This window comes from Xiphophorus hellerii, chromosome 20 (genome assembly GCF_003331165.1).
Source record: "Xiphophorus hellerii strain 12219 chromosome 20, Xiphophorus_hellerii-4.1, whole genome shotgun sequence".
Taxonomy (NCBI): Eukaryota; Metazoa; Chordata; class Actinopteri; order Cyprinodontiformes; family Poeciliidae; genus Xiphophorus; species Xiphophorus hellerii.
In genome coordinates this window covers 5,351,071-5,378,276 of record NC_045691.1, presented here as the reverse complement: position 1 = coordinate 5,378,276, position 27,206 = coordinate 5,351,071, and the positions used below count along the sequence as shown (strand labels likewise).

The following is a 27,206-nucleotide window of genomic DNA, read 5'->3' as shown; positions in this document are numbered from 1 at the left end:
ACGTTTTCATTCACTATGTTATAAATAAGTAAGGTAAGTCAATTTGGTTATTGTTTCTACTTTTCTTGTGCTAAACTGTTTACTGTATTGATACAGTTTACTGCTTGTCAGGAAAAAAACTGCTAAACATGTTTTGTCACTTTAAAAAATAGTCATAATTGCATATAAATTATATGATTAACCTCAGAGATTGAATATTTTTCAAATTTATAAAACATGGGCACTGAAATTATGTGTAAATTCAATTGAAGCAGAGATTTATGTGATAAAAGAATGCATTTCTGAACTATGCAACCTTTGAAAGTACATTTTATAATGCGTGGAAAAATTTATATAACATACAACACAGTCTTATGTTTTTATGAAATGTTGTGATTTAATAATAAAATTAATTGATAAAATACCCGATAGAAAAGTGTACCACATTTATTTTTCCTATATAGTCATACTTTTATTAAAGAGGTAAAGTATTTCACGTTTTTTCCCCACATAAAATCACTTGAAGTTTTATAATAATGCGTCACGTTTCTTAGCGTAAGGACTGCGTGTTGCTTAGCAACCAATTTACCTCGCCAGAAAGGAAGCTAACAGCTTTCTCCGTGAGAAAGAAGTGATTTAGGAAGTGTGGAACTTTAATTTCAGTAAAATAAAACAGTTTTGCACCGATCGTGACAACTAAATAACAAACTGTGTTACATCGTGTGTTTGCTCCTGCCTGCCAACGCAGGAGCGATCTTCTGTATCTTGCGCAACATAAAGCTAATTCCCTACGAAGTTTACGCTACTGCGTAAAAATAAAAAAAAAAAGAAGCGTCAATCGTGTCGGTTTATATTTTCGCTCCCATGTTTCGTCAGTGATGCGCTATCCAGTGGCTTCTCCCCCAACGCGGCTTGTCTTCTGCTCACTCACTACACCACTCCTGCTTCGACGCATGAATTTCCTGCGCCGTCGGCTCTTTCCAGCTGAACAGTCTGGCGTTTGCCCGGCCCACCGTAGCACAACACCGGCTGCTTTGCCCTCTTGTTCCAGAAGGCAGTCCCCCGTCATGACCTCCTCCTTCTGCGGCTCCAGTGAAATTCGCTAAATGGGATTTGCGGCTGGCCCAAGGTTTCCATTAATGTTTGAATGAGGACAGCCGTCCGGGTTCTGAGCGGCTTTCTGGCGGTGCGTCTCTGATTTTTGGGCTGAATCTGAAGACGCGTTAAAGGTAAGCTTAGTTCATTTCAGCTTGGAGCGGGGTTTTCTTTCTTTCTTTTTTTATATTGCCAAGAGGATATGTTGTATTTTTCACCTAACAACCTTGGCTTTTCATCCAACGCATGTTCGCGTATGATACCCCCACACCGAGTTACATTTCATTGTTACGCAGGCCATTCAGTCAGCGTGGATCGTACATTTGGCCAGTGCCATTCAATCTGTGTTGGGGCTACGTCTTGGACGCCTTTCTACACCCCTTCAAAAATGTAAAGCGTCTGTGCAGTGTTCGTCTTTGATTCGTTGTTTCGAACACAAATACTCCGGGGAAAAGCAACACATCGACTGTGCGCTGAAATTAAAGCCAACAATCCCGTCGAAATTCAAAATGGAGCAGTAACAGCACCTGTTTTGATTCATCAGGCCGCAAATAACGTTGTTTATGGGAACCGCGACTGACACATGAGCGTCGTTTCTTTATTTCCCTCATTCATAAATTCCATTTTACGTACCTGGTAGGAATCACTTTAGCAAACACTGACTATGTACGTCTTCCTGTGGGTAAAATTTTATTTATTTCCATTTTCCTTCTCTATCCAACCCGTATTCAGTTTGACAGCTGCTGCTCCCGTAGGCAGCTGCCACCCCACCCCGTGTTTTCTTTGAAAGCAGCTTTGCTGACAACTGGTGTTTAATCTAGTGGAAATAGAATTTTAATTATGTAGTTTAACTGTTTTCAGTTTCTTTTGGGAGCTTTTTAGTTGTGGCTAATATCCATCATCCACTGGGTTCAGGTTTTACTATGAATGAGTAGGAGAGCTTTGGAGTTGATCTAGACACCAATGTGTTTGTCTGATCAGACAAACATGAGTAACATCTTGCGTCTTATTGGGCTGCCAAAATCACTGTTACACTTACTCACAAATGTTTTTGAAGAGTACAGAAAGTGTTGGAGAATTTATTTGTTACGGCTTCAGGGTGCATTCAAGTTTTATATGACACATTTCAGCAACAAGGCAATTCAAAGTGTTTTACACCATAGACGCATAATACAGTAACCAATTACGAAACAGCAATAAACATTAAAATTTGTCAAATGACAACATCAAGTAAATATACATCAAATATATTGATCAATATTTCAGTTATTATCAAAGACGACTCTAAACAGGCAGGTTTTTAGCTTTCATTAAAAGGAACTCATTGTTTCAGCTGTTTTGCAGTTTTCTGGAAGTCTGTTCCAGGTTAGTTGAGCTTAAAAACAGAATGCTGCTTCTCCGTGTTTGGTTCTGAATCTGGAGATGCAGAATCAGAACCAAAGTGACAATGGATCTTTGATATCAATTAATTACTTTAATGAAATTGTTTCCAATTTCCCTGATTCACTTAGCATTCAGTTTTATCCAGTAATATTCTGACTAGAGATGATTTAAAAATAGCTACCCGTTTGGCAGACTTCTCTGTGTGTATAAAAGTCTTTCTGGTTTATCTCCTAATTGTTTCAGTAACAATCAAACAAGCTTTTGTCTTAATTCATTTAAAAGAATGTTATATTTTATATATATATATAACAGTTTTATTATGAGTCCACAAAAATTATTCATTGTGAGATCTGTTAAGCCACCAGTTTACTTGACAAGCTGTCATTACAGTAAGAATTTGTTGAGTTAATGACTCGTGGTTCGTTCTGATATGAGCCGGCCATCCTGTCCTGTGAAATTAATCATGCTGAAGCAGCCGCTCTTCGTGGTCCAGGCGACCGGCTGCCAGAGCCTTCAGTCAAGATGTAGGGAATAGAAGAGTTTTTCTTGACATCTTATCAGCTCAGTGCTGTAGTCCCTCCTCTGCTTCTCCCTCCTTTTGCCTTTCCTGTGTCTGTTCACCAAAAGCCATCCAGGTCTGCTCTCCCCAAACTATCATGAGTTAACAATGGAAAGATCTTAAAGGACAGTATGTCCATGTTAAATGTACTCTGGCTTACTCTGATGTTGTCTCTGCTGTATTCTGTGTCTCTGCGCATCTTAAAGCAGAGTAAAGCTCTGCTAATGTCCATATTTCCTCTTGTTTGGATCTTTGGACACCAATCCTCCTTCCCTCTCCCCCATTCCCAGGGGTAAACTGTAATTTCCCCATTGAGCTGAAACGTTGTGCCGCGCTTCTTTAGTGTCTGCAGGACAAAGTGGCAACTGCTACTGTGTGGATGAGGTGAATTTATTACCCATGCCAGTTCTATGTTTTCATCTTTAAGTTTTGTCTTTAAGCTACGTCTTTAAGCTTCAAAATTTTGGAAATGCATTGTGTGTTGGTTTGGCTCAGATGACAAGAAGATCTGATGTGATTGAGTTGAGTACTCTTCACTTTTTTTCCTGTCATAGTTTATAGTCTTATAGTAGCCCCTGAGAGACAAAAATAGTTGCACTAAAGATTTTTAGACAAACATTTCATCACACAAACAAAGCTTTAGCCTAAATATGAGCAGAAAAAGATGATGAATGATGTCTCTATAAATCAATTTAAACTGGCCATGTTACTTTGATTTATTTATTTTACTTCTGTGAGTTTTGGTTGCGTTTTCCATCTGGTTTTGAGAAAGGGGGGTTAGTTTCTCATGTCATCTGTGAATAGCTTAAAGGTCTTTCCATCATCCTTCAAATACAACAGTATCCCCACAGTGTAAAGATTTTTTGCATATATTTGTCTTTCAAAATTTGTATTTAATGTGCTGATGGTTGCTGACTTTGAAAGGATTCTAGGGTAACTGCACAAGTTGTGTAATAGTGGGAGCTGAATGTTATATTTCAATTGTTACACTGTGTATGTTTGATTTCTAGACCATTGTAGTAAATTTTAAGAGGCAGAGGTCAAGAAATTCAGTTAGTTGCAGTTTATGTTCATAAATGTTACTGAACAACAGGCACTACACATTTAACTGCAACACTAAAACAAAACATCTAATTTGTTAGTTTAAAGTCCTTGAAAACTGAGTAGTTCTTTGGACTGCATCATCATGTTTATCACATTGTTCATAAGTACTTGGTTTACTGTCCCATTGTCTGGATGTTACAGCTCACATTGAACTGAAACAGTGTTGTTGAAACTGAAGTAAAGGATGCCAAGACCATGACCTTGCATCTTGTTTAAACATGTCTTATTTTGCAATGATATTTGAGTCAGTGCAGCTAAAAGTAGTGGAGTAATCTCCGTCATCATCACTTCGCCATGACTCCATAGCGGAGATGTCACCTTATAGAAGTCATTATTAATCTTTAAATGATCCATACTATTAAACAGATCTAGAGATCCTTAAAATTAGTCCTAAATCTGCTGTGCTATTATGTTCAATAAAGATGATAAATGTGAGTAGAAAACTGCTTGATGAACACTTTACAAGGCTGTAGCTTTTTTTTTTTTTTTAAGGATACCTTGTAAGTAATTACTTAAAAAAAAAATGTAAGTTTGATGCTCAAATACAATTGGCATGGATTTATTAGGCTCATCTACACACACCTTCAATACTTGATAGGTGTTCGTACTTGCCTGCTTTCCTAACCTGCATTCCTTTCACCTATCTGAACTCTCTTCCTTTTCCTTCCCATTATTTCTATTCTTCACTCTCAGTATTCAGTTCATGTACAGAAATGGGTCATCGAGTTTATAAGACGCAGTCAGGTCTGAGACGGTGAGGAAGACGGGGGACTGATGAACGTGAATCAATATCAAACAGCTCTTGAACTTCATTGTGAACTAAAGATAGAAACAACTCAGAAAATCTTCCAAGCGAACCATGATTTGTATTGTTGTTTAATCTAGTCCTTTGTAGTAAAAGTACAGGAAACAGGCATGTTTGTTTACTTTGCAATATGAATAATTGTTTTTCAGAATAATTGATGTCTAGAAAAATAGTTTATTTATTGAAGATTGCAGAGAAAACAGAAATAACATTAAGAATGTTACTTGAGATTTATATAGGAAAGTGTCATAAGATGAAAGATATGAAGCAATCAAAGCAACAGGAGCTGGAAGGAGCTTTTGTTTTGCATCCACTCTCTTTGTTACAACGCACACACACATACACACACATCTTCCTCCTCAGTTCCTTCCCCCTGCCCTCCTGCTGCTCAGGTGCCTGTTCTTGTTGCAGTCGCTGGCAGTCGAAGCGGTGCTATGCAGTCTGGTTCTCCCACGTTCCTCTGCACCCTTGTTATATATGGAAAAGCTCAGAGACAGAGAGTTGTTTTTTTTAAAAGATTTTTTTCTGTCATTCTTTTTATTGAGACCATATCTCAAAATAGTCGTTATATAATATTTTCTACACTATCCAGTATGCCCTATTAAATTACCATTTATCCCATTTCCTCTGCACTGTGTTCTTAGTGAGAATTGAGAATTTTTTGACCCTATCAGCATTTTTAGGCATATTTTCTAACTCCAAGTTGAATGCTTGTGGGTTTAAGCATAGCAGGTGATGTATGTGTAATAAGGAATGGAAGTAAACATCGTATATCAAGGTGTACATAATTATTAGGCAGCTTTTTTTAGTCAAACTGTGCCAAAAAAGAGATTTAACTGACTCTGAAGTCAAAAATTATCATAAGTTTCTCGAAAAGATGTAGCAATCTTAAAATTGCTAAGATATTGCGGCGTGATCACAGAACCATTAAACATTTCGTTACAATTAGTCAACAGGGACACAAGAAACATGTTGAGGAAAAAGAATGCAAATTAATTGCCAAGGATTTGAGAATAATTAAGAGTACTACTACCAGGAACCAATTATCTTCCAGTTCTGTCATATTCTAGAACTACAACATAAATGTATCACTGAGAAGTACAAAATTCCCAGAGCTCTGAGACATGGCCAAAGCAAGGAAGGCTGAAACTTGACCATCACTCCAGTCATTTAAGTTTCAGTTTCCTGCATCTTTTACTGGAGTTTTTGCTTCAACACACCTGAGTTAAATAAAGAGGTCATTGGCAGGACTCTGGAGAACATGGCTTCCTACTGAGGACACCGACCTGCAGCTTGACCAGAGTTGAACACCCCTGAACAAGACAGAAGACAGATTCTTTTTTTAATTTAAAGGTTTTATGGATGAAATAGAAGCAACTTTTGTTGGACCAGATGAATGGTCCAACAAACCTCCATTTTGAGTTAGAAAGATTGGGTTGTGGTACTGGTTTGGGCTGGTATTGTTGAAGGTGAGCTGGTTAGACCTTTTCGGGTCGAAGATGGGTTCAAAGAAGAAGACACTTTCTTCAAGCAGCAGTCTGTATATTTCAAACAATGATTTTTCTGCAGGAGAATGCTCTGTCAGATGCATCCTAGTACTCCTCTGTGTGGCTAACCAGGCACTATGTCATGACCCCTTCCTTTGTGCTCAACGGATCAAAAAACTATCAGACTTCATGAAAGGAAGGTTTATCTCTAGCTGCTTTTCCATTGACCAGATAATTGTGCAATTTTACATTTTGAAAATAAATTTACTTGCTGAAAACGCGTTGTCTAATTAAAAAGTTTAGGTGCTAGGATGAGATCGAAATTGGTTTATTTCACAAAACTGCAATGGAAACACCTTCTTTGCATCATACGAGTCACATGATCAATAACTGGAAGTTGCTACTGGCTGAAAAAACGAAGAGGATAACAGGAAGTAGTTGGAGGATTATGACGTGGCATGTTTTTAATGACTTATCGCATGAACAAAGCTATTCACATGTGATTTTAATTGCTTTTCTTGTTTAATGGAAATACAGCATTTCCAAATTTGTTTTTTTTTTTTTGACATTTGCAGAATATTGACAAACTTTTGAGTTCATTTGTAATGGAAACACAGCTACTGTTATTGAAAACGAGGATGGCTACTTTTTTCCCCTACAATAAACTTCCCTTTTGCTTAAACATTTGTGTTGGAGGTTTATTGACATTTTAGATTAAGCGACATCACTGTAGTTGGTGATTAATTAAAATAACACTTGCCTAACAATTGTGCACAGAGTGTAGTTTACAGCATGTTGGTGCTTATAGATATCAGGGAATTGCATTGCCGTATTTGGAAAAGGTGTGAGGCTCTGCTGCAGAGGCAGCTCTGTTGCTCAGATGCAAAGTAGCAGAGAAAATCAAGTGCACTCGGGTTGATCCAGTATCCTGAAGGGAACCTGAGTAAATGATCAATTCTATGGACTCTGAGGTATTTTAGGACATAATTTTAAGGATCATTGCCTCTTTCCAGTTTGAGAACAGATTGTTTAATTAGGCCTAAATGGTGTCTTCAGTCATGCGCCCTTTGTGCTGCATTACTTCTACAATGTCTTCCTTTGACTTGATGTGCTTGTTTTCCAGCCTGATTGTTCCAGCCTCTCCATGGACAGAGAAATTGATACATTATTAATACCATATGAATTCAAGCATCTAAAACCAGTAGAAAGCTAATCATGTAATCATTTGTCATGTAAACATAAAGTCAAGTTAATATTTTGTCTTTGAATTGAACACATTAATACAGACGATAAAAGTCCTGCAGCCAAATGATGGTATAGTAAATATACAGAGGAAACCAATCAGTGGTTGCAATTTTGGAAAAAGTGATTCGGTAATGACTAAAGATGGTTAAATTGAGACAGTTAAATGTTTTGGGGGGTTTTTTGTTCGTTTTTCTTCTGCCTTTGCTGAGAGAAGTTAGGAATGTGATATGAAGCATGCAGAACCATAGACATTTGGACAGACCTTAATGGAGGCGACAGTGGTGCAGCCTGCAGACTAGGTTAATTCCTTCACCGCGGGGCTGTGCTGCGTATCTTTCTCTTTCTACCCATTTTCTGTCTGATTATTGTGAAGGCCACTAGTTAAGCCAAATCTTAACAGAAACAAAAACAGACTGAGTTCTTGGATCAAATTTTCTGCATGACCCAAGTCTGGCTTTCACCTAACATCTTTCAGCATCTCCACCGGTCCATTCACAGATTTTTCTCCTCTTGCTCACGGGGCCCTACTGTGCATCCAAAAAGCTTTTCTCTGCAGTAATTAAGAGGAAGTTTAAGTAATGACTCAGAGGTTATGTTGCAGAACTTTGCTGCACTGCAGCCTTGAACAGCAGATTATTGGTTTTAAAGATGAGATTTGTTTTTTTGACATTTATAGTTACTTTTCTACAAAAAAAAAACAAAACAAGTGGTTCAATTTGTGTGATGTCATCAACTAGCTTGTTTATCTCCTCTGTTTTGAAAAATTTTATTTAGCAAAAATCCGGCAGTGGAAGTGTTTCTATCATCAGTATCCTTTTTTAGGATAGGAATTTGGGGGAGGGCCTATGGCAGATTTTCACTGTTGTGACTCCTATAAAGTGTTATATGGACCTCATAGTACCCTTGTTATTGCAAACCCAGTCTTGCTCTCCTGTGTTTTCCTAGTTTGATTATCTCTGACTAGCTTTAGGCAGCAGCGTTTAGTCAGCAGGCTTGTAGGCGCAAGCCACCGACTGTGCACAGGTGTGAGGACCAATATAGCCATCAGTTCTCTTTTTTTCTGCCTCTCGTACTTTTGTATGTGTGGTCACCTTTTATACACACAAGCAGGTGCGTCTGGCATAATGAAGACTTTTACATAGATTGCCAACTATGTAGCAGCTCCCCACAGGGTTGTCTGGAGAATATAGTTTAGCGTGCAACAGCTGTAAGAACAATGAGTAACTTACTTCTCTGATTTACTGTTTTCGTTCTTATTGTTGGTGCTTGTTGAGATTTTTGCAGGATTTTGGTCAAAATATGTCGTATATCTTGATATTCTTATGGGTGTACATAAAAGGAGATAAAAAAAACCTTTAAAGTTTTGTTAGACTAAAACAGTGTCTGCAGGAGTCTTGACCAAGATTGTTTTCTAAGTTGCAACAAAAGAACACATCTATAAAACAGTTTTCCATCCTTGTTGGGTTGATGTATGTAAACTATCTATGCTCCGATGCAATAGTATAAGTAGTGTGATCTGCAGCTAAGACAAATTACCAAAGATTTGTAGGAAAATTGAAAACTATCATAATATGTGTTGCAGCTTGGCGAAAATGTACATGAGCACAAAACTATAAGCTTATTATTTTACTACCAAACAACCCAACCTTGCACTGTCTGGTCAGTAGTCAATAGTCCAGTTTCTTAGTCCTTGTTTCTTGCCCACTTTACCTTGCCCTTCTAGACATATTAACTCAAAGTGGACTGGATTACATTCTTGCAGAAGTTGAACCAAAGGTTTCTCGCCTATATTCTTTCTTTGCTCAGAAATCAGTGTGCGCATTCTGGAGCACTTGACTTACCCGCCCCCACATCTTCACAGTGGGAGCCTGCCCATGTCTTTGAGAATCCCCATACCTGTGTAATTATGTTATGCTCACACATCACACTTTAAACACCCACTAAGCCTCAGCTGTCCGCGCAGTACGTAACAACCACCTACACGTTCTTTTTAGAGCCACAGTCAGTTCCTTCCTCCATGTCTGTTAATAACCCTCCTCTGTCCTGTCTGTCAGACACTGTGTGTTGGAAAGTCTCACCAAGCTGCCTGCATGTGTTTGGAAAAAAGGATGTGAGACACAACTGTGCTGGGAATGAGGGGGGGGGGGGTTGTTGGTGTGCAGTTGAGCCTTGTTTCCCAGAGGCCACGGAACAGCTGCTAATGCACACGAACGCACATACACACCTACGCATATGAATCCACTCTGTCTGGAACTGAGAGTGCTGGGATTCACAAAGGAACCAGGCTGTTTCATGTGTGTGTGACTGTCTTGTTTCAGCTGGTCTGAAATAGCCAGTCTCACGATGAATCACTGCTCAGCGACTGAAGGGGAGGAGCGGACCTGGGGTGTGAGCAAGGCACTCCAACTTTTAGTGCATCCACTTTGTGAACTTTTTAGTCTGTGTCCTCCTGATGACTACACACTCTCAACTTGTTGCTTTTATCAGGACACAGCAGAAGTGTTGGACATGTTTCTGTCCTTGCCAGCTCACTAGCTGTAGTCCTGGTCTTCATGGCTCGCTTTGTTTACCACTGTGTTTACCTTGGTGATGGGTATTGATTCAGACCAGACGTAACCTGATGGGAATAACCTTGAATATTGTAAACGTGTGTGGTAATTTGTTCAGCTCCGAGTGTCTGTATGCCAACTGGATTTAAATGAATGTGGAAAAGCTCCAGGGATGCACAATGGTGGAGCATAAGAACTGGATTTAATGTGACTGCTTACGTTAGGGCTCGGAGTTTAACATGTTCATTTTAATTTATTAATTAGATAGGTTTTAATGCAATTAATTACATTTTCCTTTTTTACATATAAATATTCTGAACCAGAACCTTTACACCTTTACATTGTGTTTCCAGTACACCCCGTAAGTCTGACACACAAGCTACATCAGAGAACAACAGGGTCGGACGACAAAACTGCTTCTCTTGTCCCACTGGTGGTGAATTTTTGCTTCAAAAAATGATCTGATGGAACACCGGCAAAAACTGTGGTTTTGTTAAAGTTGTGTTAACCTATCAGTGAAAATGTTCTGGCCTATAATAGCATCTCAATGCTAAACATGTAGCAGCAGCAGAGACAATCCCAACATTAATGTCGGCGTTCACGGTCCACAACTCTTTTAAAAAAAAAAAAATTATTTGAAAGTATTTTTTCAAAGAAGGCCAAAGTGAATTATCATGAAAAACTTGAAACCTGTAACAAGATTGATGATTGAATAACCTAAATAACATATTAAAAACAATAAATCTTTGTTGATGAGCTCATATGTCTGTTTATTCAATAATTTAGCAGCAAAAATGTGTTTTGAAATTAAACTGGGGCTTATTTTGCCAACATATTGTTTTTGATTAATATGTGATTAATTGTAGACCATGCAATTAACTGTATTTAAAAATGAAGTCGCAACACTAGTTTATGCACATATAAGCGTTCTTCATGACCCAACGAGGTTTGTTTATGTCTTTAAAGAAACATATTTTAGGTTGTGTTTTCATATTTCAGGTTATACAACTTAAAGCATCCTATTGAATTTTACTGAATATGTTCGAAAAAGCCATTTTTATAAATAACCCTGTCAAATCTATTTGGTCCATTATTAAAATAAACACATTGTGACACCTTTGGATGTTAATTGCTGCTTCCTTGCTCATCACTGGCTTTCGTCCTAGGTCTGCACATGGGGGCAGGGCAAGAGTAAGCCCAAGGAGCCGGGCCAGCGTTCCATGAGCCTGGATGGTACCATAGGCACAGGCTCAGACAGCGGACACTTCCACCACCTGGGCCCCTCTCAGCAGACGCAGACCCCCAACCGAAGCCCTGCTGTCGGCACAGGCAGGCCGAGGTACCAGGGGCAGCACCAACACGCCCCGACAAACACCCCAGAACTGAGTCTCTTCGGAGGGGTGGACCACACAGGAACAGTAACATCACCTCAGAGAGGACCTCTGTCAGGTAGGAAAACATGTCATGCTGCTGGGCAGGTTTTGATTTAACTCAGTTTGAGAACAATTGAAGTGGAGCACCTTGTAATCATTAACTCTGCCATGAGTTCTTCTGTGTTCTGGACTTTAATGTGAAGCTATTTAAGTACTGAAGCTTGGCTGAAATTAGGGGGTAAAGCTGGTTGTAAATTCAAAATGGCACCACACCTGTATGGAATAATTAGGTCATTAAGGCTCTGGAGAACTGATCTACACAAGGAGGAGGTAATTAAGCCATTTCATTCCAGTGTTTTGTAACCTGTGGCACATCTAAAAACTGCAGGACAGCGGCCCTCGAGGACTGGAGTTTGACACCTGTGCTGTAGAGACTTAGAGACTTTTGACTTGTAAACACATTGGGATTCATCAAAATAGGATAGAGCAGATTTCTCCAATCTTTACCAACAAAAAAGCCATTTTATCCCTAAAAAACTACTTTTTTGATAAATATCTGTTATATGAAATTTGTGGTCATTTTTAAAAAAAACACCATTTTAGCTGTACTTTTAGTTTTTAATATAAAGATTAACATAAAATGCTTGCAAAAGCATGATGGATACATTTCCTTCTATTGGATGCTCATGTTTGTTGGAAACAATGTAAACAAAGTACTTAGTTTCCAATGTAATGGCATGAAATAAATATCATTGGTACTTGTGGTGTAATTTTGTTGTGGAAATTTAATGCAGAAAATATGCCATGAAAAAATATAAAACTGCTTAAATATGCATTTGTTGTATCTATGTTTAAGAAAAGATATACAGGGTTTTAACCAAATTACCATTGTGGACTTCCAAAGAGCCGCAGGCTGCACAGGGATGTCTGGATTTACCTTTTGAATAAGCAGAAGATGAATAGATGGATGCTGATGAGGCTACGCAATAAGAAACTTGTGTGTCTAGTGTTTTCTGACTTTTTTAACTCTGTTTTTATTTTGGATTTAAGAACAGTATTGTTTAATAGTAGCAGACAAGTTGCTAAAATGAAGTAATTTTTTGTTTTCCTGAAATGTAAAAATCCTTGTTGAGGTCACAGAGAGAGACTGTAGTGCATCTCCAGCAGTGATTAGGTGAGAGGCAGGCTCACTCTGGACAGGCTGCTAATTTACAACACAAAGAAACGAGACGAGTAGCCATGCAATGCACACACACAAACACACACTTTCAAATTAACCTAACATGCGTGTTTTTGGACATGCATGTTTTTGGACTGCAGTGCCTGAAGAGAATCTACAGACACATCCAGATGACATGCAGTCTTCATGCAGAAACTCCCATCTGGTATTTGAGCCCAGGACTAAGTCTGTTTCAATAAATCAATTAATTGCTTAATAAATTAAAATGATTGTTTTCTCTCGTGTCTATTTTGTTCCACTGAAGACTGGATTACAGTCTGATGCATTGGTCTCAACTAGCCCCTTTTTTGAAGAACAATTTTGTTTACAGAAACGTCAGCATCCATTTAATTGTTTCAGTTGTTAGATGTTCTTTTGAAATGAAAGTTTATTGATTTTTGAAAGTGACATAATAGTGCCATAATAATGCAATAATTAAATTTATCGGCCAGCAAAATTTGTTATTGTGACAGGGCCTAGCCAGGACCAACAGAACTTGCCTTTGTCTAGAAATGTAAAATCTAAAAAGTGATTAGAGTGAGTTTATTTCTGCTGAGCGCATATATTTGATAACCGCAAAGAAGTAGAAGTATAAAAGGAGAAATAAAAGCACAGAATATTACACAGTGACTAAAAATGTTAAAAGAACCTAGCTTTTACCATTCGGTTTTTCCAGACAAAAATAATCTATATATATCTGCTTATTGGTGATTGGTTATTTTAGAGGTTTCAAACAAATGTGACAAGGTCACATAAAACATTTTGACTAATTAACTGTTTACAATTGTAACTGTTCAGAAAACTAAATAATTTTTAAAATGGTTTAAATCTTTATTTTCTTCTTCAAGCAGACATGAAAGCTTGTTTTTAACATTTTAGCTTGATTTGCTGCAGTGTCCAGTTTTCACCCAGGAATGTTTAAGCTGTCTGGACCAACCAGATGGTTGGGTTAATGTTGCTTCATGCAGAGAAAATGACCTGCTGGTGTATCAGCAGCAGCCTTCCTAACTACTACACTTCTGTCATGCATCTAATGAGCTAATCGATGATTGCCTTGAGGGCTTGGGTTTAGATAACTGATTTGTTGAAGCCTACAAGTACAAAATCCTGCTCAAATATAGAAAATAACTTTTATTATATCAATGTCCTCTAGAAAAGATGAGCCAGAGACAGTCTGAGTGTTAAAATTTCTATTAAACACTGACAAATGGTTATTGTTTACAGATACAACCAAGTCTAAATAAAAAAAGTCATTCAAGGCTTTCAGGCAAAAACATTCTGTCCTTTTGTTGAGTCTTCAGTCACATTTGTTTAAATAAGCATTCCTGGATTTCTTACAGGAGGCGTCACTACATTTGTGGCGCTGTACGACTACGAGTCGCGGACAGTGAGCGACCTGACCTTCAGGAAAGGCGACCGGCTGCAGATTGTGAACAACACGTAAGCGTCCACAGCCGATTCCATCATTCCTTCGCAGTATAACTAAGAAATAAGTAGATGTCTGAAAAGAGACACGGTATGGCTCTTCTTCATGAGCTGTCACCGTTTCCAGAGGTTTCGATGGGATCTCTGTGACACATTTGGGTCAGATTATGATGGGAATAATCATTACAGTAACTGAGCACATTCGTCTAGTCTGTTGCTTGAATGATTGGCTTTCCAGCTGATTTTAGGCCACGAAATGAGATACCCGACTCCACTTTTCTACTCTCATATGCTGGATGTGTGCTATTACAGATAATTGCATACACACGCACGCACACACATTATCCTAAGGTAGACTCCAAAAGTCAGCCAGACAGTTAATAACAGCATGCTATCATTCAGCAAACTGAGGAATGCAGGTTTTACCTCTCTAAAACTTACATTTTCCTCATGTATTTGTTCTGATTCAGATTCTTGAGGCAGTACCTGTGAGTTCAGCTGTTTTGTTTTGAAATGAACAGAGACAGCCACAGTGAAGGGTTGGAGCTGGGACCCGAGGAGCAAACCCTCCCTTCTGTTTACTGAGGCGGAGGAGAAGACCATTTTGCTAATGTGTCCTGCTTCCTTTTGGGCCATCCCCGTAATCTTTAAGACTCTTCAAAGAGAGCACGTCCCGCTGAGATGCAGCCTCGCAATTCTTCGATGCAGATTCCACCTGAAAATGTAACTTCCCAGCACATATTGAACTCTGGAGTTGTTTTAGTGAGAAGTAAAGAAGAAAGTGAATATTGAAATTAAGAAATAACATTCCAGACATCCACATACAGATGTTTAAATTTAAGACAATTATTATTTTTTTTTTTACTTTTTCTCTCATCTTCTATCATAAAATCTGTTCTGCAGACAAAATTTGCAACCAGTTCATTTCAAAGCCAAATATTTTAAGGACAAATAACGAAGCATTTGTCTGCTCTGTGTTTATGAAGGTTTTGTTTTATTCGATCAGACTAAAAACAGGATAAAATAGACGTTCCAGCTCCTTCCTCTGCTGTGCTGCTCGCCGTTCTTTGTCTCTTTGCTGTGTTTTGATGCGTCTGCTGTGTCTGTTATCTCTCTTTCTCTCTTCCTTTCTCTTGCTTCATGGTTTCTCCTAGGAAAAAGTACAGCTTCAGGTCAGTATTGTTACCTCATGCAACCTTGTGCTCTGTCCCTTTTCTGTGTTTACTTATTTATTTATTTGCTGATAAATGGATTTAAATGGATAGTCTCTTTGTTAGACCACAAAGTTCTTTCTGAAATCACACCTAAAATAGTTTTCTACGGTGTTGCTTTCTTTGTACATAATGGATGCTCCTGAATATAAAAAGATTTATTATGTAAATCAGCGAAGTAGAAGCTTACCTGGGTTATGTTTTTTTTTCTTGTCACTCTTTGAACTTTGGTGTTGTTCAGGTTATTCATATAAGCATGTTTTCATTTTTACTTTGATAAAACTATCCTGGTGTTACAAAAGATGGTATAAGTTGTAAGACAGTTTGGAACACAACAATTAAGAGGGAAACTTTGCTAAACTACTAAACCCAGCACAAATTGTTCATATGTTTCATAAATAATAAATAAAATGGCCCCTAAGGCACTCATGATGCAGCCCTGCTTCTTAAAAGACCAGGTTAGTGTCCATATAGGAATGTGTGTATGTACTTTCAAAAAGTGTGAAAACTTTTGTAAAGTGTTTAGTGTAGTCTATTGGACTTTTTATACGATGATCCAACACAAAGTAATTCATAGTTGTCGAAGAAAATTTCACTTTGTTTTCAATAAATGAAAGAATCTGTAAAGTCGTCTACGTACACGTGTGTAAATATAATATTTGACTTATATTTTACAAAGAAGAAAGTCTGTGGAAGTGCAAGGCTGGTAAAATCCCAGAAGACCTGCAGCTGTGACTACAGAAAACACACACCACCCTTTTTAGACTTTTTTATTGTTACTTTTTGAAAAGCAGTGCGTCATTTTCCATCCTCATTCCAAACATCCACTACTTTGTGTTGGTCTGTTGCATAGAATCCCAATAGAGTAAACAGATGTTTGTGGTTGTAACGTAGCAAAATGTGGAAAAAGTTCAAGGTGTTTTTTATAAATTTCTGTGACATTCACCCAGAACTCTAAATATTTCTAGTTTACAAAAGCAGATACTGTCAAAGTTACACAGGAGGTAATGCTAACTACACTTGTATTTTTAATAATCAAATGATAATCTCTCTATGAGCTAAGCAATGTTTTTCATGCAGACATTTGGTATGACTGATAGTTGGACAGGAAATGTAAGCTAAATTATGGGAACCACTTAATGCTCCAGTTCAGGTCTGCACTTCTTCTTATCAGAGTTTGTATTGAACTGAATTAACAGATGTACAAACACAGTAAATATGTTTTCATAACGATATACATTTTTCAGTCAAAGAAGTTGTTAAAGTTTCTTTTCTGTTTTTATTGCCACGGGGAAGCTGGAGGCAGTGGAGATGTAAAGACACTGTTTTTATTTGGCATCTATACAACACAATAACATTTTATACACAACAACACAAAGAAGAAACTAGCCAAATCTAAAAAAAATTAAAAATTAAAAAAACGTCCTTTACGTCACACCATACAGTTTTTTTCAAGGTTTATTCTGTGCAGCTCCTCATAAATGTTTTGTTCCTTTTTTGTTTTTGTGTCCTAACTTTCTGGCTCTTCTTTCTCTCCTCCGCCCTATAGAGAAGGGGACTGGTGGTTCGCTCGCTCGCTCACAACAGGAGAAAGCGGTTACATCCCCAGCAACTACGTGGCTCCGTCCGACTCCATCCAAGCTGAAGAGTAAAGCACCTTTTCTGTGTCACTCTCGCAGTTACATTTTTTTACCCCACATACATCTATGTATTATTTAAAAGTGGTTATATGTGCATTATAGTAATGAATGCATGCATGTTTGTAATTCAAATGGTTCTGACAGCATTTTTTATATGTTGAGCTCCTCCTGTTCTTTTCAGCAGCTCAGCTGGAGTTTCCTCTGATCTTTCCTTTTCTTTGACCGACTTCGGCAGGTGGTATTTCGGGAAGATCACTCGACGTGACTCGGAGAGGCTCCTTTTGAACCCGCAGAACCGACAAGGAACCTTCCTAGTGAGAGAGAGCGAGACCACGAAAGGTGAGAGAGCAGACTCTGGCTTTGCTTCACTGGCTGCGGTCGTCATTAAGCTCCATCATCAGAATTAGGCCTAATGGCCTCATCTGCAATGACTCATAATGATGTCATAAATCAGCTGCTTTCAGTATATACTGCCCAGTTTGGAGCATGTTACATGGCAAAAGCTTGAAAAATGCACATGATTGCTTAAAACTCAATATTACATTTTGAGATCTCATTAAGAAAATGCTGAGTATCAGGTTTAGTCCGGTAGCAACAAGACAATTAAGAGGGAAAACAAGTTGTCAGCTCTTTTAAGTGTCGAACTTGTATATTTTTAAGCCAAGAAACGGTCTTTAAAATAAATATTTTAAAAAGAAGCTCTGGGAAATGTGGTGTTAATTGGAAAGAAATATACATGTGGAAGATTTTTCTCCAAAAAAATGTTCAGTTTAATGTGACATTTTTGTAAACTAAAGCCATTTTCACTAATGCTTTGTCCAAACTCTAGCTTGTATCATATAAAAAACACAACGTTTTACTAAATGTTTAGTTTTTAGTGCAAATACTTTAGAACATTTGAAATAAGACTAAAGTAACTCACAAGAAGCTTTTCAGCAAAACACAATAGTTTGATTTAGGTCAATAATTCTTGAATATTAATAAAAAGTACTGGTTCCACTGGCAGATTATTTCACTTATAACATGGAAAAAATGTCTTGTTGTACCAGTGGAACAGTACTTAAAATCAATATTAAGAAATTATTTACTTAAAACAAACTCTTATATCTTGCTAAAAAGTTACTTGTAAGTTAGTTTTTGTCTGACTTCAGTTGTACCAGGATATTTGCACTAAAGACTAAAACTACTTGGTAAGATTTAGTGTTTTTTCAGTGATGCCCTGCAGCTCCTCTTGTTATTTCACACTGTGAGAGCACATCCGCAGCAGAATATGCCCTACCATTAAGGTAGAATGAATGGAGAGTGTGGGGAAAAAGCCCGAATCTTCTCCTCAACATCACTGGTGATTGTGTGCAAAGACGTTTTGGTTGGTTATAAGCATGCATTCATTTGTTCCCTGATGAGTTGCACAGATTTTCATATAAAATGTAATCTAAAAAAGTAGGTTGTTAAGAAGTTGGCATGTGTTGAAACAGTGTGAAAAAGGCAACTGTTCCCAACAGATTACATTAACATGATATGAGTAAATCTTAAGGGACTACGTTTAAGAACCTCCTAATTAAGTTATTTTATTTCAGCCTTTGGCACACTGCAGCTTTGTTGTCTGTGCTCGTGACAGAGTTGTTGCATCTTTTTCTTAAAATCTGCAGTCAGATCTAGTCTCGGTGATGTAGGAGGGCTCTTGAAAGGCTTGTTTTTCAGAAAGTCTGGGGGGATAAATAAAAGGACTGGAGTGGGTTGGACCTGTGAATGGATAGGGGTGAATCATTCACCCTTAACTAGGTCAGCCTTGAAGGGTGCTGGATTCCCCCCCCCCCCGGCTGTAAGTCGCAGTATACACTCACACTCACCCACACACACACACACACACGCTGAAGAACAGTGGTAGAGGGGCTTGAGGAGAGAGTGTAGAACTACGAATAAGCAAATCAGAGAAAAAAGAGGGGAGGATCGAGAGGAACAGGAGGAGCTCTGGCAGGAGATTTGTTGCCTCAGGTTACGTTCTCTATTAGCTGTCAAATGTTAGGTTCTCTGTGTGACCGAAATGAGCAGGAGCATGCTGCTGACATGTTGAGACGGCAACAAAAATCTGATCTTTGCACTGCACACGCTGCACACACACTACCTGCATCAATCATTTAGGCTTTATTTTATTTTGTTTTTGGAAACTTATTCTACTTCCATAATCCAAATGTTTCACGATTGGCCAAGATTGTAAATTGCTTTAAGCCTCACTCCAGGAAAAAATTAATTCAAGCTACATTTGGACAGCAACATGGAAGGCAAGTGGGTGTTGAACTGGTGGAGACGTGCTGCTCTGAATATGCCATGTGGTGTGCAGGCTGGATGTACACTGGGAGCTTTAACTTCTCTGCCCTAGATATTTTTTTCTGCCAGGGAGATAAGATCAGTCAACAAATCTTGAGATAAAAAGTGATTGACTTTGTTTTCTTTTTAGCTTCCCTGTACAAAGAATGTATCCAAAGATGGGTAAATGTCTGAATCAGATCCAAATAGCATTTTTTAAAATCTGAATTATGTTTCATTGACTAGTTCTTTAGTACTTTATCAGTTTGAATCTTTTCTAAATTCCCACAAATGTAATGGATTTAAATTGAGATTGCACTTTGTTGAAATATTTAGCAGTAGCTGAAGGTGCTAAACCACCGGTGACAGATTTTAATCTGCTCAAAACTCCAAAATGGAGGATAGTTATTTGCAAATATAATTTAGATCTTTTATACATTTTGTTTGTTGCAATAAAGTCTTCTAAATATTCAGTAAAAATGTTATTGTTCTGCTGTTTGTCCCATTATATTTGCAACTCAATTGTACAGGTGATGTTTTATTTATCTTAATCTTCTTAAAGTAGTAAAGATCACAAGTGTTAGACAAATGATCTGTGGTTTAGTGCAGTTTGAATTCCTGTGCTAATAAATGCTAGTTTGAGAAGCAGGAACTGACTGTGTAAGTAAATATAGGATGCAGCTGAATTGCTTCCTGTGCTTTCAAAGCTCCTTAACGAAACATAATGACCCAGAAGTATCTGTATGGAAGCCGTGATAAGAGCTTGTTCCAATCCTTTCAATGCCAACGAAAGGAGGTTCAGTGGCTCCTTTTGTCATCGCTGTTAGCATTGGATCCTCTTTCATGCAATCAAAGGAGATGATGTTTTTCCCATAATTCCCTGCAGCCTTAGCATTCACAATCATTCTTGATTGTTTTCACCCTCAAACAAAATGGAATTCATGTAGAATAGATGGTCAGAAAGATAAGTGTGCGCTGATGTGGCTTTTTGTTTAAGATTTTCTTTTAAAAATTAAACCATGATTAGGAAATAATATTTTACATTTTAAAAGTGGACACTTAGATATTTCGTCTATGAATCAAAATCCTGTAGAGCAGTTGTTTTTAATTATTATTTTATATGAAGCACTGCCTCAGTAAATGCTGGAGGTTTAAAAATTCAAACAAAAAAGGAAATATATATATATATATATATATATATATATATATATATATATATATATATATATATCAGTGGTTTTTATCTGATAACTGATAAGATAAAAACCACTGATATACTCAAGGACAGCACAGAGGCCCTCATCCTGGCCGCCCAGGAACAGGCCCTAAACACCAGAGCAATAGAGGCCCAGATATACCACACCAGACAAGACCCAAGGTGTAGGTTGTGCAAGGAGGCCCCTGAGACAGTCCAGCACATAACAGCAGGGTGCAAGATACTGGCAGGGAAAGCATACATGAACGACATAACCAAGTTGCAGGCATAGTGTACAGAAACATCTGTGCAGAATATGGACTGGAAACCCCGAGATCAAAGTGGGAAACACCCCCAAAGGTGACGGAGAACGCCAGAGCTAAGATCCTGTGGGACTTCCAGATCCAGACAGACAAAATGGTAATGGCGAACCAACCAGACATTGTCGTAGTGGATAAACAACAGAGGAAAGCCGCTGTGATAGATGTAGCAATACCAAGCGACTGCAACATCAGGAAAAAGGAGCACGAGAAACTAGAGAAATACCAGGGCCTCAGGGAGGAACTGGAGAGGGCCTGGAAGGTGAAGACCACAGTGGTGCCTGTGGTCATCGGGGCCCTCGGGGCAGTCACCCCCAAACTGGACCAATGGCTACAACAGATCCCAGGAACAACATCAGACATCTCAGTCCAGAAATGTGCAGTCCTTGGCACAGCCAAGATACTGCGCAGAACCCTCAAGCTCCCAGGCCTCTGGTAGAGGACCCGAGCTCAGAGGATAAGAACCACCCGCGGTGGGTGAGAAGGGAATTTTATATAATTTTTTATTTTTATTTTCCTTGCCTCTCAACTAGAAGAGATTAAATTCAGTTTTGTATCATTCTACAATTCCATGTTTTGACTTTTGGGTAAGTAAATAGACCTCAGCACTTGTTCTACATTCACTGTCGTCTACTTAAGTTCATTTGGGGATTTGCCGAAATTTTCTGTCTTCTGAGTTTTGGACTTTGCTATTTGGAGCAAAAGTACAGCCAGTGTTACATGTACCAGTTTAAAAAAAAAACCTTAACTGCAATTTTTGTTTCTTATTATGACTGAATTGCGGTTTTACTAATTATGATCTACCTACAACTTTCATTAATTTTCATTCTATTCTTTTTCTGCCTTTCCTTGACATCAACACATTTTTCTCTACTGTTGTGAAGATTTGCAGTAGTGTTTCTACTCTGTATCTACTCAGCCCCTTTTCTTTCTCATTCTTATTCATGAAAATTTGGATTTTTCATATTTAGTTGGATCTTGTCTCCAGTTCCACAGGACTGAGTTGTAGCTGGCCCGGTTCAGTATAGAGACGTGAATGGACAACATTTTGGATGGTTGGCGATCTTTGGCACTGCTAGTAGGAAACTCCTCAGAGCAGCTGTCAGAGCGTCTCAGAGCCGCCTGGTTTTATTGTTCTGATCCATCTCCGTCTGTTGTTTTGGTTTTGCCCACAGGGGCGTACTGCCTGTCAGTGCTGGATTATGACAACACCAAAGGCCTCAATGTAAAACATTACAAGATCAGGAAGCTGGATAGCGGAGGTTTCTACATCACCACTCGCACCCAGTTCACCAGCTTACAGCAACTAGTCTTCCACTACCGCAGTGAGTATTCAGACAGTACTGGTGGTTCACCTCTTACAACACTACTGTCCTTAATCTGCCTTTTCACTTTGTCTCCTTTCCTTTTTTCCTCAGAGCACTCAGATGGGTTGTGTCATGCTCTGACGGATGTATGTCCAGTGGCCAAACCTCAGACGCAAGGCTTGGCCAGGGATGCCTGGGAGATTCCTCGAGAGTCCCTCCGATTGGATGTTAAACTCGGACAGGGCTGCTTTGGAGAAGTCTGGATGGGTAGGAATCTCTCTTGTACTATACATGGTTTAATATACTGTATATCTAAGGAGAGTTGTTAAAAGGGTGTATTATGTAAAATCAACTTGTTTGAGCTTTACATCATGTTGTAATGCCAAATTACAACATAATGTAATTTGAAATTGAAAATATTTCAAATATTTCAATATTTTCAACATATTGAAAATATGTTGATTGGTGTTTTGATTCCTTCATGCATGACTGAGAAATCCTTTAATCTTCCATGGCAGCCATTCTGGGGATCCTAAATGCCTAGTTCACAGGTGTCAAACTCCAGTCCTGGGGGGCAGGTGTCCTGCAACTTTTAGATGCGCCTCTGCTGCACCATACCTAAATAGACTAATTAGGTCATTAGCAAGGCTCTGGAGAACTTATCTACACAAGGAGGAGGTAATTAAGCCATTTCATTCCAGTGTTTTGTACCTGTGGCACATCTAAAAACTGCAGGACAGTGGCCCTTGAGGACTGGAGTTTGACACCCCTGGCCTAGTTCCTTTAGGCTAGTGGTAGCAGCAATTAGCAAACACCTGGTGGAACTGGGCTTCTGCTGACCTCATCATGTGAACTACTCATTAGTGAAACGCTCATGAGAACGGTTGTAAACAACTTAACGGAAAAAATGTTGTGAGGATGTGCTGAAGATGGAGTGTCAGAAAATCCGAAGAGCTTCTTATAGACACAGAAACACAATTTCAAGCGTTTAATTATGAAGTCAAATTTCTTTTAAGTCATATATGATATATAGAGCATTTTTACATAATTGAAGGCAACAGATACTTGTTAGTGCTATAAAATCTCACTGTGTGCCTGGAAAATGCATAAAGTGGGCGTGGCCTAGTGTGGGGATGAAGGGAGGAGGTTAAGCTGGTTTGTAGTGAGGATGAGAGAGTCACTGTTGCCAACTTAGTAACTTTGTTGATATATTTAGTGACTTTTCAGACACCTTTACAGCTTTTTTAAGCATCTAGCTTCATTATTGGAGCCTTTTATTGCAACATGTGAAAGTACCAGCCACTCTGCAGCTTCACTCTGATTAAGAAGTGAGTGCTGTGTGATGTAAAGCCATTACCATTGTAAGCAAACAGAAAATTAAACTGCAGTAGCCGCCATTCAACCCAAAGAGGCCAACTCTGAGACAGGTTTTGACAAAATATTGCAAAACAGAACAAATTTACATTAATTATCAAAATTTGCACAAAAACATAACAATAGCACCCTTATTGACCAATGTTGAGAGTTTTTTTGCAAAACAATACATTGATTGGGGTGTGTTTACTCTTTAATCAGTTTTAGAGAGACAGTAGAGACAGTTTCTACCCGATAGCAATAACAAAACTAAATGCAATCAAAAACAACCATTAATCATCATGAATGATGTATGTGAGAATGTGGCTGATCTTATTTATTTGTTTTTTTTTTTTGTTTTTTTTACCAGTTATTTGTTAATTCTTACATTGTGTGTGAATTGTGAGACAGTTATTTTTTGTTTTTAAAGCATATGCACTGACTGATGGCACCTTTTAAATTTTGTTGTCCTTGTGACAATGACAATAAAGATTTATCTTATCTTATCTTATAATGCCTGCTACAAATCAAGTCCTTCCCTCCGATATTGGGTTGCAGGGTTTAGCAGGTCCAGGGTGGAAACCCAAATGAGAGGGCTCCATATCCATGCAGGAGCTCCATATCTACACTCTAAGCCTGAAGACAGACAGCCAAGTGGCTAAAACTGACTTTAGCCACTTGTATTTGGGATTGAGTTCTTCTGGTCATGATCTGCGTCTCATGACCCTAGGTGACTGTTGGAATGTAAACGCACCAGTAAATCGACAGCATTGCATTTCGCTGAGCTCTTTTTTTTTTTTTATCATGCCAGACCTCAGTGACATGACCATGAGAGGTTCTAGTCTGGGTCTTGCTCCATTTCAACCTCTTTTGTGAACCAGAAGCAAAATGCTTAAACTTTTCCATTTGAGAGATGACTAAAACGACTGACACCAAAGCAAAAAGAGCAATTTTCAAAATTTATGCTAGCAAATTTTATTTTTCTCAAATTTTTTAAAGGTGACCACAAAAATCATTCTTGGATAATGAGACTTTTGTCTGCTCAGTTCTGCATATTTTGAGCCTATTATAGGACCCCTTGTCACTTTAAATCCAAATGAGCTGCTGTGGCAACGGCCGACCAACTCAACGTTTACACTCACATGGTTGAAAATGGTTGCTAACAGATACAGCAATACATCTTTGAAAAGCAGAAGTAGTGCCTCCTGCAAAATAAACAAGAATGCAACAAATGGTTTCTGGATGGTAAGTAAACAACGAAACACTTGTCTTACCCAGCAGCCATTGTACCAGCTGATAAAACATGCTGGTGCTCTGCTGTGGTTGCTAGGTAACTGACTGGTTCTTTCTTGGAGTTGCTTGGTGAGGTACAGTGCCTTCCGATTTGACAGTTACACTTCGGAGGTTTTTTAAATGGGTCATTTCAAAAATACCAAACAAACATTAACTTGTCACCAAAAGCCAGCTGGATGTTTTTGTTTTTTTGTTTGTTTTTTTTTTTATACTTGGGTTGTTTTAAGAACCAGTAGAAACCCAGTTGGAAGTTACAAAAACATTCAAAATGTGTAATTTGCATAATACATCCCCTTTAATGTACATACTCTATAGTTCTCAAAAAAAAAACTGATTCTGTTCTTTATGAGCTGAAGTTCTTGTTTTGTTGACAGGAACATGGAATGGTACAACGCGGGTAGCCATTAAGACCTTAAAGCCGGGCACTATGTCTCCAGAGGCCTTTCTACAGGAAGCACAGGTCATGAAAAAGCTAAGGCACGAGAAGCTGGTCCAGCTGTATGCCGTAGTGTCTGAGGAGCCCATCTACATTGTGACAGAGTATATGAGTCAAGGTAACTCAGGAAGGACTACTCTAACTTAAGTGGGCTACCGAGCCTTAAAAATTATGTTTGACATTTGAAATAAGCAGTTCAACTGCATAATTGGCAATGCAAATGAATATTCTTGCAATTTTAAGGAATGCCATGTTGTTCTGCATTCACAGGTAGCTTATTGGACTTCCTCAAAGGGGATGCAGGAAAGATGCTTCGTCTGCCACAGCTGGTAGACATGGCTGCTCAGGTAAACCCCTGAACATTCATTCAGTTTTCTTTTGTTTACTTGTGAGGAGTATGTGCAAAGTCCTGTACGTTCCCTCAGATTGCTGCCGGGATGGCTTATGTGGAGAGGATGAACTACGTTCACAGAGACCTGCGTGCAGCAAACATCTTGGTGGGAGACAACCTGGTGTGTAAGGTGGCCGACTTTGGTCTCGCAAGACTGATTGAAGACAACGAGTACACAGCAAGGCAAGGTAAGTTATCACTACTATCAAAATGAACAATGTTGAATGTTGTGTTTTTAAGTGTTTCATTTAATTTCCATTTTTTCAGGTGCCAAGTTTCCAATCAAATGGACTGCACCAGAGGCAGCGCTGTACGGCCGTTTCACCATAAAGTCAGACGTCTGGTCCTTTGGGGTGCTTCTCACAGAGCTCGCAACCAAAGGCCGAGTTCCTTATCCAGGTTAAAGCTTTGCTGAAGATCAAACTCTCCTAGACTTGCCTTCATCAATTGTTCGCTTATCCTTGTAGAATTCTTGGGGGCTGGTGGACATCATTGGGCAAGCAGGGGGGTAACCTTGCACAGGTCACCAGTCAGGCAACATAGTCACAAAGAACAAACATCCATACACACACGTCCTTTACCCAAGAACAGTTTAGAGAGACCAGTGATGTTTTTGGACTGTGCATGAACAGGGAGATAATAAAAATGTAAGGTCAGGATTCAAACTCTGATGTAGAGCAAAAAAACTAACTCTGGTCCATCTGAAACCATAGATCTCGATTCAGTTGAAGTCAACTCTGGCTCACTTCGAATGAATATATCAGTGCCAAGCAGACCAGAGAGCACACAAAAAGCAGGAAGTGGACCAACTTGCATAGCATTTTTGTAAATTGAACCAAAATGAACACAAGAGTCTAATAAATCCTACAACCGCTAAAATCTAATGCCACTCCATTTTTGTTTACATTTTGTGAAGAAGGAAGTTGCGCTCAGCATCTTCAAAGGTATTCTTGTAGTTTCCTTTAGTGGTTGTTGGTGCAGCGCCCCCACAGGCGAGGGGGGAACAGGTTTTTCAGTTAGTTTGGATCGAAAGCGAACACACCGGCTCAAAATTTAACAAATGTTGGAACTTTGGTCCCCAATCAAACAGAGTCTACAAGACTGTCAGGTGTGAGAACACCCTTACAATAATCGTTTCTGATTAGAAAAGAATAACTGAATTGATTGCAATTTTACGTGCACATAAACCTCTCTAACTTAAGTTGATGCTGCAGATGGAACCAACTGAATCCATTAGACTTACTCTAAATGGGTAAACCTTGTAGTCTTACTGTAATTGGGTGTAAGAATTCCTAAAGTGACTTCTTGTTTCTCTTTGCAGGTATGGTTAATCGAGAGGTGCTTGACCAGGTTGAGCGTGGCTACAGGATGCCTTGCCCAGCAGAGTGCCCCACTTCCTTGCATGACCTCATGCTTTCCTGCTGGAGGAAGGATCCTGAAGAGAGGCCTACATTTGAGTACCTGCAGGGCTTCCTAGAAGACTACTTCACCTCCACAGAACCCCAGTATCAACCTGGGGAGAACCTATAG

General features: G+C 38.8%; 1 protein-coding gene across 3 annotated transcripts; it reads left to right on the top strand.

Moving 5' to 3' along the window:
* The first annotated feature begins 500 nt into the window (after positions 1–500).
* Positions 501–27,206, top strand: LOC116710147 (proto-oncogene tyrosine-protein kinase Src). Of its 3 annotated transcripts, XM_032549004.1 has the most exons (13): positions 501–1,208; positions 11,373–11,655; positions 14,139–14,238; positions 15,378–15,395; positions 16,984–17,082; positions 17,310–17,413; positions 22,072–22,221; positions 22,315–22,470; positions 25,224–25,403; positions 25,556–25,632; positions 25,711–25,864; positions 25,944–26,075; positions 26,998–27,206. In XM_032549004.1, the coding sequence occupies exons 2-13, from the start codon at positions 11,427–11,429 to the stop codon at positions 27,204–27,206; spliced, it is 1,608 nt and encodes a 535-aa protein (XP_032404895.1). In that variant the 5' UTR covers positions 501–1,208; positions 11,373–11,426. The 3 variants fall into 3 exon arrangements, with proteins under 3 accessions (XP_032404895.1, XP_032404896.1, XP_032404897.1); XM_032549005.1 differs by lacking the exon at positions 15,378–15,395 and having other exon boundaries at positions 504–1,208; XM_032549006.1 differs by lacking the exons at positions 501–1,208; positions 11,373–11,655; positions 14,139–14,238; positions 15,378–15,395 and adding an exon at positions 14,290–14,946.